This window comes from Protopterus annectens, chromosome 3.part1, assembly GCF_019279795.1.
Source record: "Protopterus annectens isolate FY-2018-M chromosome 3.part1, PAN1.0, whole genome shotgun sequence".
Taxonomy (NCBI): domain Eukaryota; kingdom Metazoa; phylum Chordata; order Ceratodontiformes; family Protopteridae; genus Protopterus; species Protopterus annectens.
The window spans coordinates 1150964864-1150990548 of NC_056732.1; the positions used below are offsets into that span (position 1 = coordinate 1150964864).

A 25685-nucleotide genomic window follows, 5' to 3' on the forward strand; every position below is an offset into this window, starting at 1 on the left:
GCCAGAGACTACTTACAGTCTTTCTGCCAGCACAATGGGGCCCAAGTTGGAGCTCATATGGATCCCAGTTATTTGTAATCCACAAAGCATTTAGAGGGGGGACCACAATTTATAAAAATGTAAAAAAACATCCAGAGTCTCTCACCACTCCATCGAGATTATCCTAGTGACCAGGCACCATGGTTCCTCTGATGAGAAAAGTAGACAAAAGTAGACAAATCACCTGCCAGAACTCTGGTAATCATCTATGGCTTCTCTGTTCTAGGCCCACAGGAACTCCTTTTCTTGCTGAATCATATGCAGGCATGGAACTACTGGTTTCAGCCTTCTCTCCTGATTCCACAAAATACCATTATTCAGGATTTCAGCAACAAAGAGACACAAACTGCTACTTCACTTCCCTGTCCCAAAGCACTAGAGAAGAAAATCCAGTCATGCTGCAAGGCCCTTTTCCCTTCAGCTCATAGTTTCAGTCTTCCCTCCTTCAGCTAGTATCTCAGTCTCCTGTTTCACTTTCAAAATTGTCTTTTATATCCCGAAACAGCTCCACCTTGTGGTCTAATGAAAAACTACAGTCTAGTACTTCTACAATGAAATACAGTGAGAGCTACAAATGGTTAATATTTTGTGATTAACTGTTATAATTCTAAAGTTAAACTCTCCCCCCTCTTGAAAATCTTGGGTCACCCCAAGTCAAAGGTAGATTAGCAGCAAAATATTTACACTCACTAATGCACCATCAACTGAACAATATTTTAACATTCCACCAAGGGTAATCAGCCTTATACGTAACTTAGGAAGGGGTGTCACTACTGGAGTAGGAGACATACGGATTATGGGTGCAGACTCTCTGATGAGCTGTGGTCACAGGTTCCTGTGTACTATATCCCAAACTGTTATATGTAAGTCTCTGTGGGGGCCGAATCAGTCTCTGCAGTTTTGGTTCGGAAGAGACAGCTAAGGAATTTTGCTCGGAAGGTTTGTCACTCACATCACATTCAATGTCCAGATCTTCAATAGGCATATTGTCCACTTCTAAGATCTCCTCTTGTATAAATTCACCTTCATTTTCCATAATGGTAGGACTGTTCTCAGCACTATTTTCTGAAGTTTGCAATACAAGGCCTCTCTCAGTATCAGGTTCTGCAAGAGGTACAGAAACATTATTTAGACTATTGTTAGGTCTGTGCTGCTCAAAGTGACAAGGATCAAATTCCGGTGCATTTACATTGAGATTGTATCCCACGGGGTCTTGAACATCCTCATAAAAAAGCCCACTGAAACCCCAGTCATCATCACTATCCTCCTCTCCTTCAACAGGAAGAAGCGTTGGCTCTTGAACATTGGGAAGGATATTTCCTCTCTGCCTTAGCCTTCTAGTTCCTCTCTGCCTTAGCCTTCTGGATCGCCTTGAGTTAGGCTTCCGCTGAGCCATTCTAGGTTCCGGGTTCATGAGTCTTACTGATTTTTCCAAGGGCATTAAGTTGTTGTGGTGCCAGGTTTTAATGGGTCCTTCTTTCCCTCAGGGAAAACTTGGTAAACAGGGATATTAGGTAGCTGAGAACAAATTATGTAAATCTCAGATCCCCAGTGGTCAGCAAGTTTATGCTTTCCTTGTAGTCCCAAATTTCTCAAAAGAACTCTGTCCCCTGGCTGCAGGTCATGCATCTTTAATTTTTTGTCATAGTGAGCCTTGTTTCACTGACGTCTTTGTTCTGTTGATTTTTCAGCAAGCTTATAAGCCTGTTTGAGGTTCCTCTTGAGTCTCTCCACATAACTGCCATGAGATTGCACTGGTGTATCATCAGCTGTGACTCCAAAGGTGACTCAACAGGAAGATGAGCTTCTCTTCCAAACATTAGAAAGTAAGGCGAGAATCCTGTAGCATCATTTTAGTACTGTTGTAAGCATGCACTACTATGGCTACATATCTACTCCATTGACTCTTTTTCTCAGCAGATAGTGTCCCCAACATGTCTAGTAAAGTCCTATTGAAATGCTCAGGCTGAGGATCTCCTTGAGGATAAGGAGTGGTGCGGCTTTTTTGGTCTCCCAACAAGCTTGCTCTCAAAATCATGTCCTTGATCAGAGTGTATCCTTTTTGGCAGGCCATAGTGTACAAAGAACTTCTCAACTAGTAGTTTCACCACTGTAATAACTTTCTGATCACAAGTGGGAAATGCCTGAGCGTATCTGGTATAGTGGTCTGTCACCAACAACACATTACTGATCCCGCCTTCATCCGGTTCAATGCATAGGAAATCTATACAGCCCACTCCATGGGTCCATTGCTCTCCATTTGACCCAATGAGGCAGCTCTGGTTGGCAGAGTCTTTCTCTGAATGGAATGAAGACATGTACAACAATAATCCTCAACATCTTGCTTCATGCATGGCCAGTAAATCCTGTCTAATGGAACAAAGACATGTATGACAATAATCCTCAACATCTTACTTAATGCATGGCCAGAAGAACCTGTCTTATACCAGACCCATAGTTCTGTCATAACTAAGATGACTATGTTCATCATGCAATGACAGGAGTACTACTTCTCTATACTTCTGAGGAAGCAACATTTGCCATTTTTCACTGCTGAGTGCACTTGGAGATCTCCTATACATTAGTCCATTCTGTATCTGGAGTCTGTCCCATTCCTTGACCAAAAGTCTTGCCAGGGGATGAATATCCGTGTGAAGCATATTAACTTGTTTCTTCTCTAAAGCAGCTACCACCAGCTGACCTAAGGGGTCTTCTCTTTGATCTCTTCTGAGGTCACTGTTACTCAAAGCTGGTAGCAATAAAGCCTGTAAAGTGACCAGATTACAGTAACCTTGGGGTATGCTTGCTGCAGACAGACCCAACTTCTGAGCCCAACATTCAGTGTGTTGATAGGTTGCAATCTGACACATAGCTCTCACCCCTGGCACAGGAATTTCCACCCATTCAAAGTCGGGGTGTAAGTCTCCCTAAGGTCTTCTGGACAGACCATCAGCATCTCCATTTTTGCATCCTGGGTGATATTTCAAACTGAAATTATAGTTGCATAGAGCTGACATCCATCTGTGACCAGTAGCATCTAGCTTTGCAATGGTCTGGATGTATGTTAGAGGATTGTTGTCAGTCTGCATTTCAAATTCAGCTCCATAGAGATAGTCATGCAGCTTGTCCACTACCGCCCACTTTAAGGCAAGGAATTCCAACTTGTGTGCAGGGTAGATTCTTTCTGTGGGGGATAAACTACGACTGATAAAAGCCACAGGTCTCAGCTTCTTGTCATACTCCTGGTAAAGGACTCCTCCTAAGCCATCCCTGCTAGCATCCACATGTAAAGTGTATGGCTTTGTTGAGTCAGCATATGCCAGCACAGGGGCATGTGTGAGGCAATACTTAAGCTGGTCAAATGACTCTTCACACTCAGGAGCCCAACACCTCTCAATGAGTTCTTTAGAACCTCTCAGTCTCTTAGGTTTTTCCACAAGGATATCTTCATCTGTTTCATCTGCCTTCTCATCATTCCGGAGCAAATGGTTGAGGAGTCTTACTATCTTTGAAAATTCTTCCACAAACCTTCTATAGTCACTGCAGAACCCAGAAAAGATTGCAGCTCTGTGATAGTTTAGGGTCTGGGCTAAGATGTCACCACTTCAACTTTGCTGGGATCTGTGAATATTCCATTTTCAGACACTACATGTCCCACATAGGTCACTGAAGGTTGGAAGAACTTGCATTTGTCCAATGACAACTTCAGGCCTTCCTTCTCAATCCTGTCCAATACCTTCATCAGTCTTTCTTTGTGCTCCTCTAGGGTCCTTTCAAAAACAATGATGTCATCCAGGTAGACTAAGACTTCCAAGAGATGCATGTCTCCATCTGTTCTTTCCATGATTCTCTGGAAAGTTCCCGGTGTATTTGATAAACCTTGAGGTAGGAGATCAAACTCAAAAAATCCCAAATGGTGATAAAGGCAGTCTACTCTTTATCTTCTGGGTGCATAGGGATTTGATAATATCCACTCCTTAAGCACACTGAACCACTTACTGTCCACAAAGCAATTTAGAGCATCTTCAATCTGGGGAGTTGTGTACTGGTCTGGCATGGTTCACTGATTCAGAGTACGATAGTCAACACACAGGTGAATTGACCCATTCTTTTTCCTGACAACGACAATGGGAGAGGTATATGGACTTATTGTCTCTCGAATTATCCCTGCGGCTTTTAGTTCCTCCAAATGTTTTCTTTAAGTCCTGCAGGTCTCATAGAGCTACTTTTCTAGAAAGTTCCCCGAAAGGCCGGTCCTCTTTTACTCTTATTCGGTGTTCTGCACTTTTTCCACAGCCCACATATAGTTCACTAGTAGAAAAACACTTTTTCTTTTTTATTAATAACTCTTTAACTCTGGTTAGCCACTCAGGGAGCAAGAGACCACCTCCTATATCAATATCTTCCAGCTTCAACTCGTTGGCCCTGCTCTCATTCCTTGTCAACACTGAAGCAGGTAAGGGAGTGGCAGCATAAACATTTCCTAAATTCACTTGAGAACACAGGGCAATGGGAGTACTTCCTTTATTCTTTAACCCCACAGGCAAAGTCTCATAAGGATGCTTTAACTTGTCAACAGGCCAAACTTCTGGGACTAGTTCCGGCCCCAGTGGAAAGTCACTTCCTGGATCCGTTTCCATCATGAGATGAGAGGAAACTGTTTGTCCACACATCCTCACTTTGGCTCTCAAGTAGGTGACCTGACCAGGATGAATTATATGCTCTTTCCCAGACAGGGTCCACACATGACCAAGTTCATCTTTCTAGCTATCCTTCTTCCTTTGAAGAGCACAGAAAACTGGTCTCTGGAGAGGATGTAGTGTTGGGTGTTTCTGGGTCAACTGAGGCATTAGCATTCTTCTGACAAGGTCAGTATTTCTCCCCACCAAAATAGATGCTAAATCCTTTCCTTTTGGCCTGGAGCACTTAACAGCGAGTGTTTCAAAAACTTCTGTTGACCCAACAACTGAAGTGGAAAATTCTAACTTGAGTGAGACACAACCATCATAAGAGAACTTCGTGTCACTTAGTCCCCAGATCTCCAAATCTTCTAACTTTTCAAGTGGCAAATGCTTTAAGTATTTCTGGTAGAAGTCTCTGTACAGATTGGTGATTTGTGCACCAGTATCCAACAGTGCTTTACTATACACTCCTTCTATTTTTACTGACACAACAGGGGACGGTCCCAGTAGGCCATTGGGTAGTTTCTGTTTCCGGTGCTGTTCAGCTGTACGGCAGTCAGCATGTGGTAGAGGTACCACCGGTTGACCTCGCCATTTTAACGGATAAGACTCTTGCTAATTAATGCTTTGCGGTCTCAGATACTGAGACTTTGGCTGAGATGGCTTTCCAATTCAGTTGTGCTCCTCAGATGAACTAGAAGAGTGTATAGTAGGTAGTTTCTCTCCCCTATTACAAGGGTTTGTGTGGAAAGGAGATCCAGGATGCTGTCTTGTGATGTTAGATTTTATGGAGCTCTTTGTAACTGGGCACTCAGCTGGCTCCTTCACTGAGGCCCTTTGAAGTTTCCCTGCATTGCACTAGCCAGTAATAGTTTGTTCACTTTTCTCGAGTTCTCTGCATTAGGACACTGTCACTTTATATGTCCTGCATCCCCACAGTGAAAACAAAATCCAGTAGAAACTCTGAACATGGGCTGATTCGGTTCTTCCCTGAGTCCTTTCATGGAGGTTCTAGCTGATGTAATCCTCCCTTCAGCTAAAGTTACCATGGCTTTCTGCAATTCTGCAACTGTCTTGGTGACTTGAGCTATGGTGTTGGTCAGGGAAGACACCTGCATCTGCAGCTGTGACAGTCTGGGCCACGACTCCTGTTTGAGTAGTGAACATGGCTATAGGCTCCTGCTGGTGTTCACTCACTGTTTTAGTTGCTCTTGAACACTGAGATTTGGCTTCCAACAGGGCCTCCTCTTCCCTCACCTCTTTAACCAACTGAGAATAGGTTAGAGTTTTTTCCCTATTTCTCATCCTCATTTTCCGCACAATGGGGTCCATAGCTTGAGCTCCCTGTAAAATTTGTCTGATCCATACTTGGTCAGCTACTTTCGGATCAACCCCTTCTTTAGGATGATCTGGTGGAGCATTTTATCTAATCGCTTAATGTAGTCAGATAGTTTCTCACCAACTACTTGGCATGTATGTTCAAACTGATACAGTAGGTCAGCAGCCCTCTCAGTCCTTCCAAACACATCCTGCAGTACTCCTTAATAGTCATTGGCTATGCAATCATGCTTATCCATCCTTAGGTTGCATATGGTATCTGCAGCTAATCCCTTTAGACTTTCAGCTATCCGCTGCTTCTTCTGAGATTCTGGGATATCCCACTCCTCTAGGGCTTATGAAGCCTGATCCATCCAGGATTCAAAATCTTCTTCTCCCCCCTGAGGTGTGGGTTGTTTGCCAGAAAAGAAACACAATTTGTGGTAGCCAAACCCAGCGAATGGCTGTGTAGGCTTTAAGTATTTTTCTACAATGCTTCCCAAAGCATTCAAAATGTCAGAGCCTATAGTATTTATGGGCAGTGAAGCTGCAGCTTCTTGGTTCATGTTTTTGCTGGAATTGCTTTACACACATACAGGGGAATAGGTTGGAGTCCAAGGCAGCACAGGCAGTCACGGACAAGCCCCCAAATGTAGCGCACCCACAGGTGTAACTGAAGTAGATATGGGTTCCTTCCTACCTGACTCTGGTGACACCGCTATAGGCCCAACTTACCAAAGTGGCATGATTGACATATTTTATTCTGGGTGACAATCTAGTTAAAAAGGCAATAGCATAACCCAAAACAAATTATTTCAACATTGCACCAGTTAGCAATAATGCAAGGTGAGATATGCATGCAATGAAACATACATTCATCCTCTTCCCCAGAACTCAACAGAAAAAGGTCTTGACATTCAAACATGCACAAAGAAGGCAATATCAATGAGCAGTAAAGCTTTATAATGCAGCAATACAAACATGGGAAAAATGCAATGACATTAAGCAATAAAAGAGTTATAATACAACAATACAGGTATGAGAAAATGCAATGCATTGCACAGCAAAATTCTTGAAGGCAGCAGTACTAACACAAGCAAAATGCAATGTCATTGAACAAAGAAAATGTATAATACAATACAGATATGAGAAAATGCAATGTCATTGAGCAGAAAAATTCTTGAAGGCAGCAGTACTAACATGAGCAAAATGCAATGTCATTGAACAATGAAGATTTATAATGCAACAATACAAATATGAGAAAATGCAATGTCATTGAGCAGTACTAACACTCTCAATCCCCTTGATCAATTCTAAACAGACCAGCTACGAAGCATTCTATTATGTCCTGTTCACAGGCCAATGACTACTTACAGTCTTTCTACTGGCATGATGGGGCCCAAGTTGGAGTTCATATGGATCCCAGTCATTTGTAATCCACAAAGCATTTGGGGGGGACCACAATTTTATAAAAATGTAAAAAGACGGCCAATGCCTCTCACCACTCTGTCAAGATTACCCTAGTGACCAGGCACCATGGTTCCTCTAATGAGAAAAGTAGACGAATCACCTGCCAGAACTCTGGTAATCTTCTATGGCTTCTCTGTACTAAGCCCAAAGGAACTCCTTTTCTTGCTGAATCATATGCAGGCGTGGAACTACTGGTTTCAGCCTTCTCTCCTGTTTCCACAAAATACCATCATCCAGGATTTCAGCAACAAACAGACACAAGCTGCTACTTCACTTCCCTGTCCCAAAGCACCAGAGAAGAAAATCCAGTCATGCTGCAAGGTCCTTTTCCCTTCAGCTCACAGTTTCAGTCTTCCCTCCTTCAGCTAGTATCTCAGTCTCCTCTTTCACTTTCGCAATTGCCTTTTATATCCCTGAAACAGCTTCACCTTGTGGTCTAATGAAAAACTGCAGGCAAGTACTTCTACAATGAAATACAGTGAGAGCTACAAACGGTTAATATTTTGTGATTAACTGTTATAATTCTAATCACAAAACAGCACAAATATGTGAACAGGAACAGCAATCAAAATTAGATAAATCAATAAAAAAGTATTGTTGCTGGTGGAAAAGCTACCTGCTCTCAACAATATCAACATTGACACATCCCACACTCTCATTAATTTAATATATCTATATATATATATATATATATATATATATATATATATATATATATATATATGTATATGTATATATATATATATATATATATATATATATATATATATATATATATATATATATATATATACATATATATATATTTATATATATATATATATATATATATATATATATATATATATATATATATATATATATATATATATATATATATATATATATATATATATATATATATATATATATATATATATATATATATATATATATATATATATATATATATATATATATATATATATACACACATATAGATGTATATCCTTTTGTCAAATAGCACTAATACTGAAGTGCATAATGTGCATAATGTGGACATCAAATGATCAATGTTATGCAAGTCGGTATGCTACTATGTGCCAAGCATCAGTCTTGGCATATGCAAAACTTTACTACAAAAAACAAAAGCCCATCTACATCCCCCTACCCCTTGCTAATTGCATATCCTGACTCCGAGATCACACAGTTCTCAGAGAAAGGACAAATTCCCCAATCCTAAGAATCATTGTGTCAGACATCTATTTAGTTGACCATATTGTGTTGACTAAACAGATGTCGATCAAAGCACTGTTCAAGAAAAGTAGCAATTTCCATATGTAGATATAGATATACAGATAGGTTTGTGTGTGTGGTGTGTGTGTGTGTGTGTGTGTGTGTGTGTGTGTGTGTGTGTGTGTGTGTGTGTGTGCGTGCATATATGTTGTTGTATTTTTCGGCTTTTCCCGGTTAGGGGTCGCCACAGCGGAACTCCGGTCTGCTAATGATTGGCAGTAGATTTTTACGTACCGAGTTGCCAGCCCTTACGCACAACCTTCAATGAAGGTACGTCCATTCATGCATGTCTCCACACAGAAGACGCTTTAGCTGAGAATTGAACAGGACAACGTCTTACTGTGAGGCGACAACGTTACCGCACCACCACCGCAGTATATATATCTATATCTATATATATATATATATATATATATATATATATATATATATATATATATATATATATATATATATATATATATATATATATATACACATATATATATATATATATCAGCTTCTAACAATACACATCTAAAAGGAGAAACCACTGGAATACCACAATCTCAAGCTTTAGCTTCAAATCTCAGTTTTCACGAATTAATGTTTATGCAGAACAGTGTTGGTCACTACTGTGTTGCAGATGTCAGACTCTCAAATAAGTTGCATTCAGTATATTGCAGCAAAACACATGACTAGAAACAAAACACATGACTAGAAAGCAATAGCAGCGTCATCAGTGTGTTTTGACTGATGACAGGATTCTGATATTCTATCTGGTAGTTTGAATTTAATGGCATGACAGATGAGATTGCTCTATGGTGTTTGCTTCAGGACAATTTACTGCCATTTCTGTATGACAAATAATTGTAACAAGTACTTTCAATTATCCTGAATCACTAATAAGGAGAATGCAAATGAGACTGCTTTTTTTTCTTTTTCCCTAAATAGCTATGTGCCTTGGTCTCTCTTCTCAGAAAAGTTGATATGTATGTCATAAAGAGTATAAATGTTGACCTCTAGATACAACAAACGAAAAGAGGTCCCCAATCACTAAGTGTTATAGATGGCACAGTGATGATGATTTATTACAAATGCTGCATCCAAGATATGCATCTCTACATGTATCTGTAATATAGTCAGCTGAATTGATTTGCATGGTGGTGGAAGAAAATGTGAGAATCACACAGTGAAACACTGTTTTCCAGTTCACTACTAGAGTCTGAATTACTTTTTATTCAGCAGATTTCATATTACTATGACCTTAATCATGATTGCTTTAAAAATGATGTCATCAATTAAAATAACAATGTTTGGGGTAGTCTATTACTTGGTAGAAGCAACTGTCCTTCCTTGCATATCTAGCTCTACAGGATTATTTGAAATGAAAGCATCAATACTTCTGAAATGCTATAATTCAGGTCTTGTTACTTTTGTGGTTTTAAGAATGAATGACAATCATTCAGTATGTGAGTGAGAGAGTGAAGTAAAGTAGAAGAGGAATGAGCGAAAAGTATCATTTGTAATTCTTTGTTTTTTTTTATGTGACAGGGAGATACTGGAATCAAAGGAGAAAAAGGACTTCCTGGTGATAAGGGGCAGGCTGGTGACCCTGGCTTGCCTGGTATTAAAGGTCATACTGGAATGATGGGGCCTCCAGGACCTCTTGGAGATAGAGGAACACCTGGACATCCTGGTCAGCCTGGACTTCCTGGAACTCCAGGGGAAAAGGTATGAAGAGCACATCTGTAATAGTATTAGTAAGTATTTTTTGTGTGAAAATATTTACAGAATGTGTGTTTGTGTGTGTGTGTGTGTGTGTGTGTGTGTGTGTGTGTGTGTGTGTGTGTGTGTGTGTGTGTGTGTGTGTGTGTGTGTGTGTGTGCTATGTTTTTCCTTTGTTGCCAACAAGACGCTTCTAACTTGGACAAATTAACTAAAGAGCTGAGAAGTCCACTACTGACATTCTGCATGAGGTGGTATAATAGATTGCAACTGCAGGTAAGGCAGAAAACTTTGAGTTAAGTTTATAGGTACATATTTTCAAAGGTTTACACTAAGCCAACAGTATATCAACAATTGCAAGCTGAGTGACAACAATGCAAGCTGTAGAGGAAGAACCCTTGAAGGTGAGCTAAGAGTTCAGAAGGTGATAGCAGGTTAGAGTTAATTTGGGAGATATAGACATATATATTCAGCTTGCAAAGAAGGAAATCAGAAAGGAGCAGAGAAAAGGGAGGAAAAGAGAATCACAGCAGGATAGAGGTTTGCAATGTGATAATATTTAGCTTCACTTAGTTAAACTTTTCTATCCAGTGACTTTTGGGATGAATTTATGTGATCATATCCAGCAATCTAACTGAGTTTTGAATGTCCATCAGGTTTAGAGATGTTAACATGTAGTAGATGCTTGTTCTAGAAATGAGGTGGTAGCAGCTGAAGAATCTGTCCTAGATTCAAGACCTGTTGATATTTCTGGCATAGAACTAAACATTTAGGATTAGTATTATCTGGTGAGCTTTGGGTGCTCCGGTTTCCTCCCACATCACAAAGACATGCTGTAGGTGGATTGGACACTCTAAATTGTCCCTAGGAGTGAGTGCGTGCATGTGTGTGCCTTCTATGGAAGGTTGGGCGCTGGCTTCAACCCGACACCGTACAAACTCCACTGTCAATGATGAGCGGACAGGTGATCCGCTGTGGCGACCCTAACCGGGAAAAAGCTGAAAGAAGAAGATTATCTGGTGAGCTTTTCTTTATTAGGAAAAGGATGTCACAGAATGCAGAGTGCCGAGTTTAACATTGCTCAGAAAGCAAGGCACAAATCATCTTGAAAAAGTCTGTAAGCTGGAGAAAATAAGGGTGTTTTTTGTCCATTTGAATAAGAGCTGTTCTTTAATCATTGAATTGCTTTTGTTATTGATTAGCACCTAGACAGGAACTCCCAACGTATGAAATTTGAAAGGTAGAAGGATTTTCAGTGACTATTGGAAGTATTCTGGTTTAAGGAAAACTTATCGTCCATGTAAGTCCTTAAATCCCAGACAATGGTTTCAATCTGGAGTTAAAATCCATTTTTGTGATAATGTATAGGACCACTGATTTTACCAGATGTGATTGTTCTGCATTTTTGGCTTAGACTATTTAGAGCATCAGTTGTTAGTATGATAAAGACCTTACTGGAGTGTTACTGAATATGCTGGGGAGTTCAGGATGATTCTTAACCCTTCAGTCATCTAAAGGTTTAGTTAGACAAATATTGTTAGCATCAGCCTGTATTAAATAGAAATATATTTTAAAGAGCTTAGTGCCTAGGACAAGAATGTCAGGTAATGCCATTAATTACACTTTTGCACTTTTGGAAAGGGACCATTTATTCTGATTGAATGTATTCTGTTTGACAGCCAATTACCAATTCAGAAAACTCTGAGGGGAATAATGTTTACCTGAGCTAGTTTACATATGATGAAAGAATGGGGAAGGTATTAAATGGTTTTGCTATGCCCAGATAAGCAGTGTTGATGTAAGGCCCTTTCTGTGGGTTTTTGTGACTTTCTTGAAGATGCTAACAAGAATAGGAAAGCATCTTCTACCCTTAAAAGCTGAACTACAAGTGCCTGTATTCAACTGATCATGAAACTAGTTATTTATTAGTTTTCCATAATTTGTTCTGTGGCTTTACAGATACGGCTAGTTAGACTAAATGAGCATATAGTTACCTTTTTCAGCAGATGGCTGCCTTTATGGAGGGGCATGAACATGGCATTTCTCTATTCTACATGTACATATCCTTTGCAAAGAGTCTGACCTGAAGATACTTAGCAAAGGTAATGTTTTAAACTTACTAGTAAGCAGCCAGATATGTTGTCCCATGGAAGTATTTTCTGTTTTGTTTGGGGCATTTGAGAGTTATTAGTACTAGTGATGAAGGGCTGGGTTGGACTCATGTAAGTTACCACTGCTATCTTGCATTTTACATTTAGAAATATAGACAGTTCAGGAAGTCAGAAGTTTAAGATACTGTGGATCCACTGACATAAAGGGTTTGCTACTGATGCTACAGCCATTCTTAAAAATAATGAATTATTAGAAAATAGTGTGTCATATGTTTTAATTGCATTGTTTCATCTTTTGCATGTTCATGTATTAGGTTAAAAGTAATGTCAGTTATGTAACATTTTCTAAACTGCTCCATGTACACTTGTGATTTCCACAACTTTCACAGTAGAAAACATGTACAATTTCACCTGCATTCTTCATTTAGAATATTCTATAGGCATGAAACTGCATTTTTTATTTTCTAGGCTGTGTGTATTTTTTCACAATTATGTCTACTACCTTTTTGTTATAACAGGGAGATACACCGTCCTTGGATATTCTTCGAAGACTTATTCAAGAAGAGCTAGGAAAACAACTGGATGGTAAATACTTTGTATTTCTACCTTAAACGTTTTGCATCCATGTTGAACTCCAGTAACTCCTACCTTCATAAAGCTGTCCATTTTTATTTAGCTAGTTCATTTTGTTAAACACTGATCCAAAAATTGCTTATTTCAGGCAAAGCAGGGGAAACACACATATGATAAATAAATAAGCTTTCCAAAAGCAGTTACTAAATAATAATAATTGCATAATATACTGCAACAGCAAACTAAATAACATATGAGGAAAAAAGTATAAACGCATTTCAAAATAGTCAATATATAATAGTAGCAGCAAACTAATCCATTAAGGTGCAAAAGTGAATATTTCCATTGTGAACATAATAGAAGCACTTAAAGATAAATGAAGATTTCCTTAAAGTAGAACAGAGTTTAAATTATTTGAAGTAAGAAAGAAAGCTAGAAAGAACTCGTAGAGGAAGGGCATAGTGTGTATAAGATTGTAGTAGAGTATTCTGGGGGGATTGATGGGAGATAAACAAATTAGAGGGATATATTTTGCTTATTAGCAAATTTGTCTGGAGATAACCCTATGTAAGTTTTGGATTTACATATTTTGACCCCAGGACTCACTTGAACCTGGTACTTTTCTACTGTTAGGTCATTCTAAGTGGCAGATTAGAATAATAGATAGTAAATGGATGGAGAACAAGGCATTATAGCTGTAGTCTGTTAATTGTATGGCCCATGAGTCCAGTTAATAGAATTCCAATTCTGTCAAGTAGCAGCTTTACTTTTGGGTTTCTTTAGCAACTGCAATGCGTTTATACAGTGTAGTTTCAGTGAGTTACCTGCTCATTTTTTTTTTACAGATAATGTACAACTAATCAACAGGGGCACGGTCAGTTTTCCCTACTTCTGACTGATCCCTTTTTCACTGGTTGTGCAGTCTCTGAGTTAAAAAACCTAAGTGACAAGAAGTATGGTGGGCACAGCTCACTACAAGATGGATGCAGCAGTTTGTTTTTTCTCTAATGCTATGGTTGTGTTAATGTATGTGTGCTGTTCTGGTATGGAGGTATTTCAGTTATTGAGTTTATTTACCTAGATTATGATATGTGAGACATTGTTAAAGTATCTAAGATCTGGTATAGAGTTATTCTGAGATCTTCTTTCAGATCTGTTGATATCATGGCTTAGTCTAGAGTATATAGACACAAAAAATAGGAATTCAGACAAAAATGTAGGATACTGATGGCCAGGCTAGATGAAGTCAAAAAGAGATAGCATTCTGACCTTGGACACATGGGATAGGGAATGACCTGGCCAGAACTGATGCATGGGAGCATGGCAACAGGTCTGGTGTAAGATCTGATGACATGGGATTCTACAGATCTGTTTCACTAAATCTTTTCGACAATGAGAACTCCAACTTAATGACAGATAATCTACCCTGATTTAATACATCCATGGATTTAATTCAATGTACAAGTGTTTATTCATGCAATGAGGCAGTCAATGCCCTATCCAGTTCATACATGTTTTGGTTTAAAAAAGGTTTAGCAAAGAATTTACCCAATCCTTTATTAATGAAATGGAGTCTGGAAAACAGTGGATTCTTGACAGTTACACTTTGCAGCTATGTAACTATAATTTCTACTGGTAATTTCTACTGTTCCCTGTACAGGTCCACTAGATATTTCTACCTTGCCATGACTTTAATAATTGCTTTAGTTTCTAGTGTCATTCTAAGGGGTGGAATAATTGGCACCTCTCTAGGTTTTCAAATATTAGCTAAAACATTGCCCTCACCCATAGTGCCTTTTTTAATCTATGCCAAACTGAAAGTACTTCCAATACATCATATTAAAACCAAGAAAATCTAAAGATGCTACTACTCACTGTTAGGAGTCTTAAAAAGTTCACTCCCTACAAGCTTTCCTCACCCTAGAGAATGCTGACATCTGTTTGGTCACTGAGACATGGTCTAAAGCCACTATCAACACACCGGCAGTGCAAGGATATGGTGGTTTCTACACCTTTAGACCAGCTACTACAGGGATTCCTTGATTTTGTAAACACAATCTCTCTGGACCAGATTGTTAATACACTCACCACACATGCAATCATAATGGATCTGGTCCTCACAAGGATGAGAGTGTGCTGCACATCCTCTAGTGTAATGCCTTTTCTGGTTAGGTCAGACCAGAGAATGGTCTCCTTTGAAGTAAAAATAAATCCTGGAACCCCAGCTAACTCTGAACATTTCAGGAACTGCTCAAAGGCTAACTTCCTTCTATTAAGTGATAGCTTGGCAAAATTTCAATCCCTCATAAACCCTGGGAACACTGCTGCCTTCATGGGACTGTTCACAGAAACCCTGTACAAGCATGTTAATAATTGCAGAGAAGAAGATATACTTACCAGGAAGAAGAAGAAGAAGTGAACTAACTCGAAAAACAAGTTTCCCTGTTGGAATGACATTAATAAGCTGTATAACAGAAGTAAGAAAATCTGGGCAAAAAGTAAGACGTGTAGCACCCAACAGAATGAAAGCAGTTTCATCAAACCAAACAAACAACTCAGAGAACAAATAAAGTCTACCAAAGCCAAATTTGAGGTAAATTTGGTCTCCCAGTACAAGGACAACCACAAGCATTCCTCTCAACTTTACAAATTTTTGCAGAATGTCCAGGTTTTTGTCTAATATTTTTGGTGTGTTCCTCATAAAATTTGTGGCATTCTGGTAAATCAAGGAGGATTAAAGTTACTATCAGATTTTATATCCTTCAGAAAACTGACACTAACACAAATCCTGCTAATCTTACAATTTTGTAAGTTAATAAGAGCAATTTTTAAAATATGTCCTTATTTTTGGGCTTTGTCCACCTAAAATTTTAGGTTTTGTCCAGATTTCTTGCACTAAGAAGTTGAAAGGTATGACCACATGGCATTCTTTAGCTATGTCTGCAACCTCAAAGTCAATGCACAATTGTGTGTAATGCTAATTGTGAATTGAGCTACAAATACTAAGTCTGGGGATATAACAAGCCTATTGACCAGCAAGTTCAGCTCCAAATTTAACCCTCTCTCCCTCTGCACCTCCCCTCAGAAAATTCCATCAGATATTCTTCCTCACTAGTGAACAGGCCCTTAATGCTCTCTCCAAGGCGAAGAACACTACATGAATGGGCCCAGACAATATCCCAAGATGCCTTCTAAATAGAATGAAACATAACCTATCAGACCCTCTGGAATTGCTTTTTAACTGTAGCCTCCAAACAGGCTTTGTGCCTCATGAATGGAGAACAGCAACATCCTTCTGAACTAAGGTGGGACATCTACAGACCTTGGAAACTTCAGGTCCATGAGTCTCACTAGTCTCATATTACAAACGATGTAAAGAATTATCATGTAAATGATCCATAATAACATAAGAAACCTCCAGGCACTGGACCCAACACAGTTTGGTTTCATCAAGTGCAGGTCATGCCTACACAACCTGGTTGACTTCTTTGAGAAGGTCACCAAAGCAATGGATGAGGGTAAAACAGTTCACACAGCCTACCTTGACCTGACCAAGGCATTTGACACAATACCCCACCCGGGCATTGTTAAAAACTTAAGAGGTCAGATATAAACCCTTATTTCTCCCAGTAGATAGACAGCTGTCTCATAGACAGGACCCATGAAGTTAGAATTGGGGAGTCCACTTCTGCAAAGAGGGCAGCCATAAGCAAAGTCCATCAGGGATCAGTCCTGAAACCACTCCTTTATTCGCATTTACTTCTATGAAGTCAAGTCTGATGTCAATGGCCTCTTGCTGACTAAATTTGCAGATGATTACAAATTAGGAGCAGTCATAGAATTCCCTAATGACACAAATGTTTTCCAGGAAGGGCTGACACGGGCAACTAACTGGAATCAGAGCCATTGACTAAAACTAATTGGCAAGAAAATGTATAATAATATCCTTCAGGAAGTCATCCACCCCTGGAAGCTATTATATTGACAACACACCCCTAAGAGTTGACACACATAGACAGTAATCTACGCTTTGACCATCACATGTCTACAATAGTGAGGAAATCATTCTATGTTCTGCAATTTATAAAAAAAAAAGTGTGGCATCTAGGCGGTCAGTGTTCCACTTTTGGCATTCATCAGACTTGTCATTTAGTACAGTGCCCCCTTTGGTATGTACCTAACCAGACATATCCAGCAGTTGGAAAGTCCACAGAGATTCATCACAAAAATAATGCAGAATGTAAGTAAAATGTCCTGTGCAGACCACCTCAAGGCCCTATCCCTGCATTCTGTCTCCTACAGGCTGTTGAGGGGAGAGCTATGCCTAGCATCCAAAACATTGTCAGATCCCACCCTGATGTCCTGCATATCTGCAAAACAAACAGCACCAGAAATACTCATTCTAAAGACTCAAACCTTGTCTGTGATATAAGTAGGACTTGCTGGAGCGACAGGTATATATCCAAGAGACTACATCCCCTTAGGAGCAGGCTCCCCATCCATGTGAAGCAGAGTTCCTCCATAAACCAATTCAAGTTGGACATTTGAATGGGGAAAAGAAAATTCTTCCATGGTTTGGCACCTACGTTTCTAATGGACACAGGCAAACTGTAAATGGTTCATTTTCTAGGCCCCTGCTTGTAAATGCTTCATCTCTCAAGCTCCTGCTTATTACACTTATCAAGGGGACCAGAACTTGTCAGAGATTTGGGATGCATGGCTAGGCTTAAAAAGGCCTTTGTGGTCATTACCGTAGTACACACCTATAAACCTATGAATCTAAACAGCTCCAGTGGTTGTTTCTACCCTTCTCTGTACACCTCCACTGATTATTTCTAGCCTTTCCTGTACACCACCACTGGTTATTTCTACCCTTCCCTTTGCTGCTCTATTGGTTATTTCTATCTGTTTCTGTGCAATCACATTGATTATTTCTATCAATTTACCTTCATAATGCCGATTACATTATGGTCAACCCCGCTTCCACGAATACCGAACTGCGACTTTTCAAAACGTCGAACACCAAATTTCCGAACGACAAAATCTCGCCCCCTTTTTGACCCATGTTAGCACTGGTGTGGAGGTGTGGCACAGTCAGAAATGTCGAAATTCAAAGTTTTTTCGACATTCGAAAGTTTTCCCGGATCTGGTTTCACAGAAACGGTTCGGTGATGTGGCCAGTCGATTATACGTGATCGACATTATGAAGATAAACCTTTCTATCCTTCCCTGTTCTGCTTCACTTGTAATTTGTACACTTTGCTGTACTGCCCCACTGTTTATTTCTACCTTCTCTTCACTGTTCTTCTCCACTGATTACTAATATCCTTTCCTGTACTTCTCCATTGATTACTGCTACCCATTTCTGTACTACCCCATTGGCTTGGCTATTTCCACCCTTACCTCTACTGCTCTACTTGTTATTTCTACCCTTCCCTGTACTGCCACACTGGGTATTTCGACCCTTCCTTGTATTTTTCTACTGGTTATTTCTACCCTTCCTTGTAGTGCTACACTGGTTATCTCTACCCCTCCCTGTACTGCCCCACAGAGTATTTCTACCCTTCCTTGTACTGCTGCACTGGTTATCTCTACCCTTCCCAGTACTGCCTCAGTGGGTATTTCTACCCTACTTTGTTCTGCTTCACTGATTATTTCTAGCCTTCCTTGTACTGTTGCACTGGTTATCTTTACCCTTCCCTGTACTGCCTCACTTGGTATTTCTAGCCTTCCCAGTACTGCACTACTGGGAATTTCTGCCCTTCCTTGTACTGCTGCAATGGTTATCTGTACACTTCTCTGTATTGCCCCACTGGGTATTTCTATGCTTCCTTGCATTGCTGCACTGGTTATCTCTACCCTTCCTTGTACTGCCCCACTGGGCATTTCTACCCTTCCTTGTACTGGTGCACTGGTTATCTCTACCCTTCCATGTACTGCCCCATTGGGTATTTCTACCCTTCCTTGTACTGCTCCACTCGTTATCTGTGCCCTTCTCTGTACTGCCCCACTGGGAATTTCTACACTTCCTTGTACTGCTGCACTGGTAATCTCTACCCTTCCCTGTACTGCTGCACTGGTTATCTCTACCCTTCCCTGTACTGCCCCATGGGCTTTTTCTACCCTTCCTTCTACTGGTTATTTTCTACCCTTCCTTGTACTGCTGCAGTGGTTATCGGTACTCTTCCCTGTACTGCCCCACTGGGTATTTCTACCCTTCCTTGTACTGCTGCACTGGTTACCCCCCCCCCCCACATTCTGTTCCACAGGTTCTGCAAGTGTGCTGTTTGAAAGCACACCACCACCCTTTGTGCTCAAATGCCAGCAGTCCTTCTGGAACTCGGTTTGACTCCTATTAAAAACTAAGCTGATACACTTTCATGTGTCATGGAAGATGCATCAGCAGGATGCCACTTCTTTCCTTGTCCTGTTTCCATGGCTGCCAATCAGTGCTCTGGCATTGTGTGTACATAGATGAAGAGCAATGTTTCAGTAACAGCTTATCTGATGTGCCACATCTATGCTTCTGATTATATATAGTTCATTAAAGCCTGCTGATAATAAAATGCTGATAAAACTCAGCAATTCAACCACTTCTTTTTTACCCATCTTTTGCTTCTTTCCATGGAGAACAGACCTGTTGCCTATTGCTTATTGACTACCTCATAATCTCATCTTTACACAAACAGGTAATAACTCTGCATGTAATTAATGCAGGCTTCACTGTAAGTCAAAGCAAGCCACTGTCTTTTTGACCTTAGACCTTTCTTAATTTGATTTTGTACTTCAGATATATTTTCTTGAAGGCTAATGTAAATAATATATAAAATTGTCACATGCTTGTCTTGCAGGATAAACTAAAGCTTTTCTCCCTGGGCCTCCACCAAAAATGGGCTCTTTTAGGCCAGTGGACTTTCCCGGTAAACAAATGCAATAAATAAATAAATAAATAAAGTGTCCTTTTACCTGGATTTCGATTTTAGTCAGACAGCATTCAGTTACACAAACATTTCTAGTCCATTGATGCTATCTTTGAATAAATGCGCGCACGCGCGCGCGTGTGTGTGTGTGTGTGTGTGTGTGTGTGTGTGTGTGTGTGTGTGTGTGTGTGTGTGTGTGTGTGTCTGTGTATGTGTATGAGCTTGTGCACCTGTTTACATGTGTGTGTGTGTGTGTGTGTGTGTGTGTGTGTGTGTGTGTGTGTGTATGTGTATGTGTGTACCAATGTATATATCCATATATATATTAATTTTCAAAGAAGACATTCTTGGTATTACAGCTATATAGTATTTCACCTATGTTTTTGTTCTTTTACAGCAAAATTGGCCTACATTATGTCTCAGATGCAGCCAGCACACGTAAAAGCTGCTGCTGGAAAACCAGGCCTTCCTGGTCCACCTGGTAAGGATGGACTTCCTGGAAGGCCAGGGCCTTCTGGAGAGCCTGGTACACCTGGCATAATGGGACCTGAAGGACCACCGGGAATGATGGGTCAAAAAGGTAAGAAAATAAACCCATTTTTAAACCATTTCTGCTCTTAAGAATACTCTGTAGTGGATATAATTTAGTTATTTCCTTCTACAAAGAGAAGACTTAACAGCTTCATTTTCTTGAACATGCAATGATTATCCATAAAAAGACAACTATGTTTGTTCCAATATTGTCAAGTAACAAATCAAATTAATTAAGGTGAGCTATATTAATATCAGATGCACAAAGTCCGAGTAAAATGTTTCCACACCGTTGTTGTGTTAGAAGGAGATATCAAATGTGAACACAGATGCAAATGCAGAAACAACATACTCTAATAAAAGTTATGCTGGAAAGTATTAGGCTATGTAACCCAGAAGAATAACTCTGAAGGAAAGGGAGCTGTGTTACCTCATATACTGGAAGGCTAAAACCATCAGAACTGATGAAAAACTATGAAGTAAAGAAACACTCTGGGTGATGCTGAAGCTGTGGATGTACACAGCACTGCCCAAAAAGGAGTACTTTGTAGACATTCATTTCAAGAGGATAAAATAATAGTAGCATAATGGAATAAATGATTAGAATGCAGAGCAAAATGCATTATTGTTAGAGATTAGTTGGAGGCTGGTTATGCTAAATAATATTATTGCACATTTATTTAAGTACGTATTATATTCTAAGCAGTTGTTGACGCATGATATGAGACATACCTGGGTAAACTAGTAGTGCAGCTAACTGTGTAAGGGTTTATACTAGGTCTAGTATTCGCAAATGGAATTTTAAGAGAATATCTTGTGTTTGCAAGTGGCTGTATTATACAAAAATATAAAATGGGGGGTACTTAGGCTCTAATACAGGGAATTGAACTTTAGCTCGGGGTATGGAGAAGTTTATATGCTGATTAACTGCTTCGGCTTAGTTTTACAGGACAAGGTGAGATATTGACTTACCCAAGTGAAACCAAAGATGTACTTCATAAGTATTGATTTATGTATGTCCTTTCATAGAAAAAGAGAGTCCTGAAAAGACATTTAACACTAAATGTGAATAAAGTAATAGAGCCAACGGAATTCAAATAAGAATTCTAAATGATCTGAGCATGGAAATAGTCTCATCAAATATAAAACTTATTATTATACAATGACTGGCCAGTAATATTCAAAACGGAGCATGCTGATTGGTCAGCCCAACCAGTTTGCCCATTGTAAATCCGAGAATATACCAATGGAAAAAGGTCCATTCACCTGGACTTTTTTTCATTAATATATCTCTTAAAATTTTTACTTTTCTTTCTCTTTTTTAAATGAGGTTTGGTAACAGACTGATTTGTCCAGGGACATCTTCAAGTGGGACTAGATAATATAGTAGCAGGAATTAAGAGGATGAGGGGAGGATAGGGTTAAAAGGAAATGAGGGATGATTGGGAGGAAATGAGGTAAGGGTAAGGAGGGGCTTAAAGGGTTAAGCAAGTGTAACTGGTGTAGGAATCACATTTTGGCATGAACTTGCTACCCACCCTGCCTCTCCCTTTTTAGTAGTAGGGTTTGTTGTTATTTTCAGTTTGGATAGGGTGAAGAAGAAGAAGGGCAAGGTTGCCTTCTGCTGTTCCCCCTCTGATGTTGAATGTTCAATTCAATGAGTTGGGATAGGAAAGTGAGTGGTGGGAGCCTTCTTGATAAGTAAATAAGCAAGAGGAGGTAAGCTGCTTATTTGGTTGGACGTGTAATTCAATAAATGGTAACTGACATGAGTGGTGGTACACTGCTTCATAAGAAAGCGAGTGGAGGTATGAATGCTGCTTACTTGTCAGGATGAGAGGGGTCATGCTGTCCTATTTTAATGCTACATGGATGTTATCCTTACCTATATCATGTGTTGGCTGTAATTAATAAATATTGGTTAACGATTATGGAAATTTAATAAAGGTAGTCAAATGTCATTCGGTGTGATGTGTTTATTGAAAGGGACAGGGACAGACAAATTTACAAAACTGAAGACCTCACATGAACGAGAGAGATGGCACAGAGAAAAATAAAAGGATAATCAGGTACGTCTTTAGTTTAGTTTCTGATTATTCTTTTATTTTCTCTGTCCCAGCTCTCATGAATGTTAAACGTCTCACAGTTTCTTTTTTATTTTAAATAAAAAACAAACAAAAAAAAACAACAGAGATCTTCCTTTCCTGGTTGCTTCCTTTGCACAGCACTGATGTACTGCTTAAGTGTGGGAACGCAAGTCCCATACGCATGCACAGTACATCAGAAAAAAACAGGATACTGGAAAAATGTGGAAGGGCACCATGGAGGCATTATACAAAGACATTATTTAAGAAAAGTAAGTATTTTCTTCTAAAATAATGTCATTTTATAATAGCAATAACCAACTCCATAGTGTGGTATATTGAAGGTTTACCTACAGTTAGTTTTATTTAATCACTCAAGCTTCACTCTCATGATTAAACCACACCAACCATGGTTAAATCTTCAATATACCACACCAACGTCATCGGTTATTTTTATAATAAATCACTGTAGATGGAGCTGTGCATCTTTTTAAAATACTGGGTACAAGACAGCAATCAGAAAGTATAGACTATGTACACAATGTCTGTGGTATAAATTGCTAATGTCATACCTGAAGGAAAGACTAATCGATGCACTGAATCCACTGGAGCTCCAAACTCATGGAGCATGACACTGCTGTTCCTCATACTAGGAGGAATATTCTCAGATACTTCTTTCTCATAATAAGAATATATTCCCTCTGTTCAAATCAGATCCTTGGTGTTCTGCAGATCACTTGGACTTAATAAACAGGTTCCAAGGGAAAACAAATGATTGTTCCATAGTAATATCATATACATGGCTCAAATAGATTTTAACAAATCACCGAACATTATGTTATAGAAACTTCATAAAAAAAGCTAGACTGATGCAACGTGGATGAGGAGGTGCAGACATATGAAAAAATACATGATAAAAAGGAATGAAAACAATATCTGTATTTCTGAGCTTGGTTTCACAGGGTGCAGCTCTAAAATTGTTCCTTCACAAGATGGATTTAAGTGAAAATGCTGAAGGATACGAAGAAAAACTTCACCTGTCTGCAGGTCACACTAACAATATGGCAGATACAATGCATTGAATGGGAATGAAGAAATGGGATTTTAGTAATGTAGGTATTGTATTCATTATGATGACTCAGGCAACTTAAATATAATGCAAAATAATGTATCTCAGAGTGAAAATCCGGGGAATAATTACTCTTTGTATGGCTATTATGGCAATTAGTAAGGACTGTAGGAAATTTTAAAACTGATCTAGAGTTGTTGTATAAATAGTGTGTAGGTTACAGAAAAAAAGACATGTTTTAATGTGTTGCCCTGGACAATGTCTGTAATCCTCTCGCTTGGATCACATGAACTAGTTATGTTTGAATTTTGCTATTACCATAGCTCTCAACCTTCCTTCTCCAAAATGAGGAACACTCACCTTCATGATGTGGAACAAATGGGCAAAATGTGGAACACATACTAATGGCTTACTAACAACTTCAACTAAGAAGGTCATAGGATGGTTAAAATATGCTGGTTTTACTTATAAAGAAGATCCTTTAATGAATTAATATGATTAATTTCTATTTACCATGGATTTCACTTAAAAAAATTCCTAACACTGAATGTGTGACAGACTCTTTCAATGTAGAACTTTGAGGAACTTCGAGGAACATGAACTTTTTAAGACCCCAAATGAGGTACGTTCCTCGTAATGAGGTACACTTGAGAGGTATGGCTATTACAGGTATGTTTTGGTAGTATTTGCGAAGAATTTCTGCCCATCCTCCACCACACAGTATCTCATTTCCTTGCCTATAAATGCATCAAAGGAAGAAATGGTGAAGATCTGGTGTGATATCATTCATCCAGTATGTGATGCTCGTGCCCTGGCCAGCAATCAAGGAGCCTCAATCCTTACCACTAACACCATATAGGACATCTCATATATGAAGAAAGGATAACAAATACACACAGTAAATTGCAATTTCCCTTAAGAGCACACAGAGATCACAGTCAGTCTGGGGCTGGTCGCTCCCTTGCTCTCCAGGTCCCCAATAAGACCCCCCACTGGCACAGCTATAGGGTCCAGATCTCAGCCTAGTGGGCAAGCTAAAACATCTAGCACCCTCTCTGTCCAACCAGTGCTTCATATCCCTGCCCAAGTAGCTGGCACACACACACACACACACACACACACATACACACACACTTTGAGAAGAATTTATACAACCACACAGATACTCCTGGGGAAGGCTGGCACAGGTTCTCCAGCTGTGCCCTTTTTTCCCAGACTATACAGTAGTAACTGCTGCCACCATCCATTAATAATTATCAGCTACTCAAAGGCCGTGAAAAGGGTGTCCAATTATTACTTTGCAATATTATTATCCAATTGGTAGTATAACCTAGGGCTAAAGCTATTAGAGTGGTTTTGTACAGTTTTACTAAAGGCATGCAAGTACTTTTAAGAGCTTAAATTGTTTCTACACAAACCAGCCACAGTTAAAAGGTTTTAAAATATTTAATAATAAATAATTAAAATCACAAGACAATATTTTCTACTACACAGTGCTAGACAAGAGTTCAGAGATCACACAGAAATACTTAAAATAATTCAGTAGTACAGTTATGACATCACAGAAAAACACTTAGTCTAATTTTTCTAGTTCCTAGCTATTTCTAAAAGAAAACACAAGTCTAAGATAACTTACATTTGAGAAAGACAGTGCTGTGAGTTGAATGATCAAGACAAAAATGCTTAATGCCTTCTGCTTCTCTCTGTTTAAATTGTTATTGCAGTCCTTGTTCCCATTACATTTCTTTTTCACGTTCCTGGTGTTCCCAGGCTAACCAATACTACATTATTGTTATCTTGCACCTGCAGGAAACTACATCAATAAAAGACATTCCATATGTAAACTCTAGTAATTATTCCTTAAGTTAAAACAATAGACAGGAAGCCTTCATATAGCCCAGCCAGAG

The 25685-nt window shown here is 39.3% G+C and overlaps 1 protein-coding gene across 1 annotated transcript in view; it reads left to right on the top strand.

Moving 5' to 3' along the window:
* COL22A1 (collagen type XXII alpha 1 chain) overlaps nucleotides 1–25685 on the top strand; it is a 2341282-nt gene that overhangs the window by 2190400 nt on the left and 125197 nt on the right. Inside the window, exons 59-61 of the mRNA XM_044067281.1 lie at nucleotides 10317–10496; nucleotides 13120–13186; nucleotides 20492–20674. Coding sequence (XP_043923216.1) covers nucleotides 10317–10496; nucleotides 13120–13186; nucleotides 20492–20674 — 430 coding nt within the window. The remainder of the gene's footprint in view (nucleotides 1–10316; nucleotides 10497–13119; nucleotides 13187–20491; nucleotides 20675–25685) is intronic.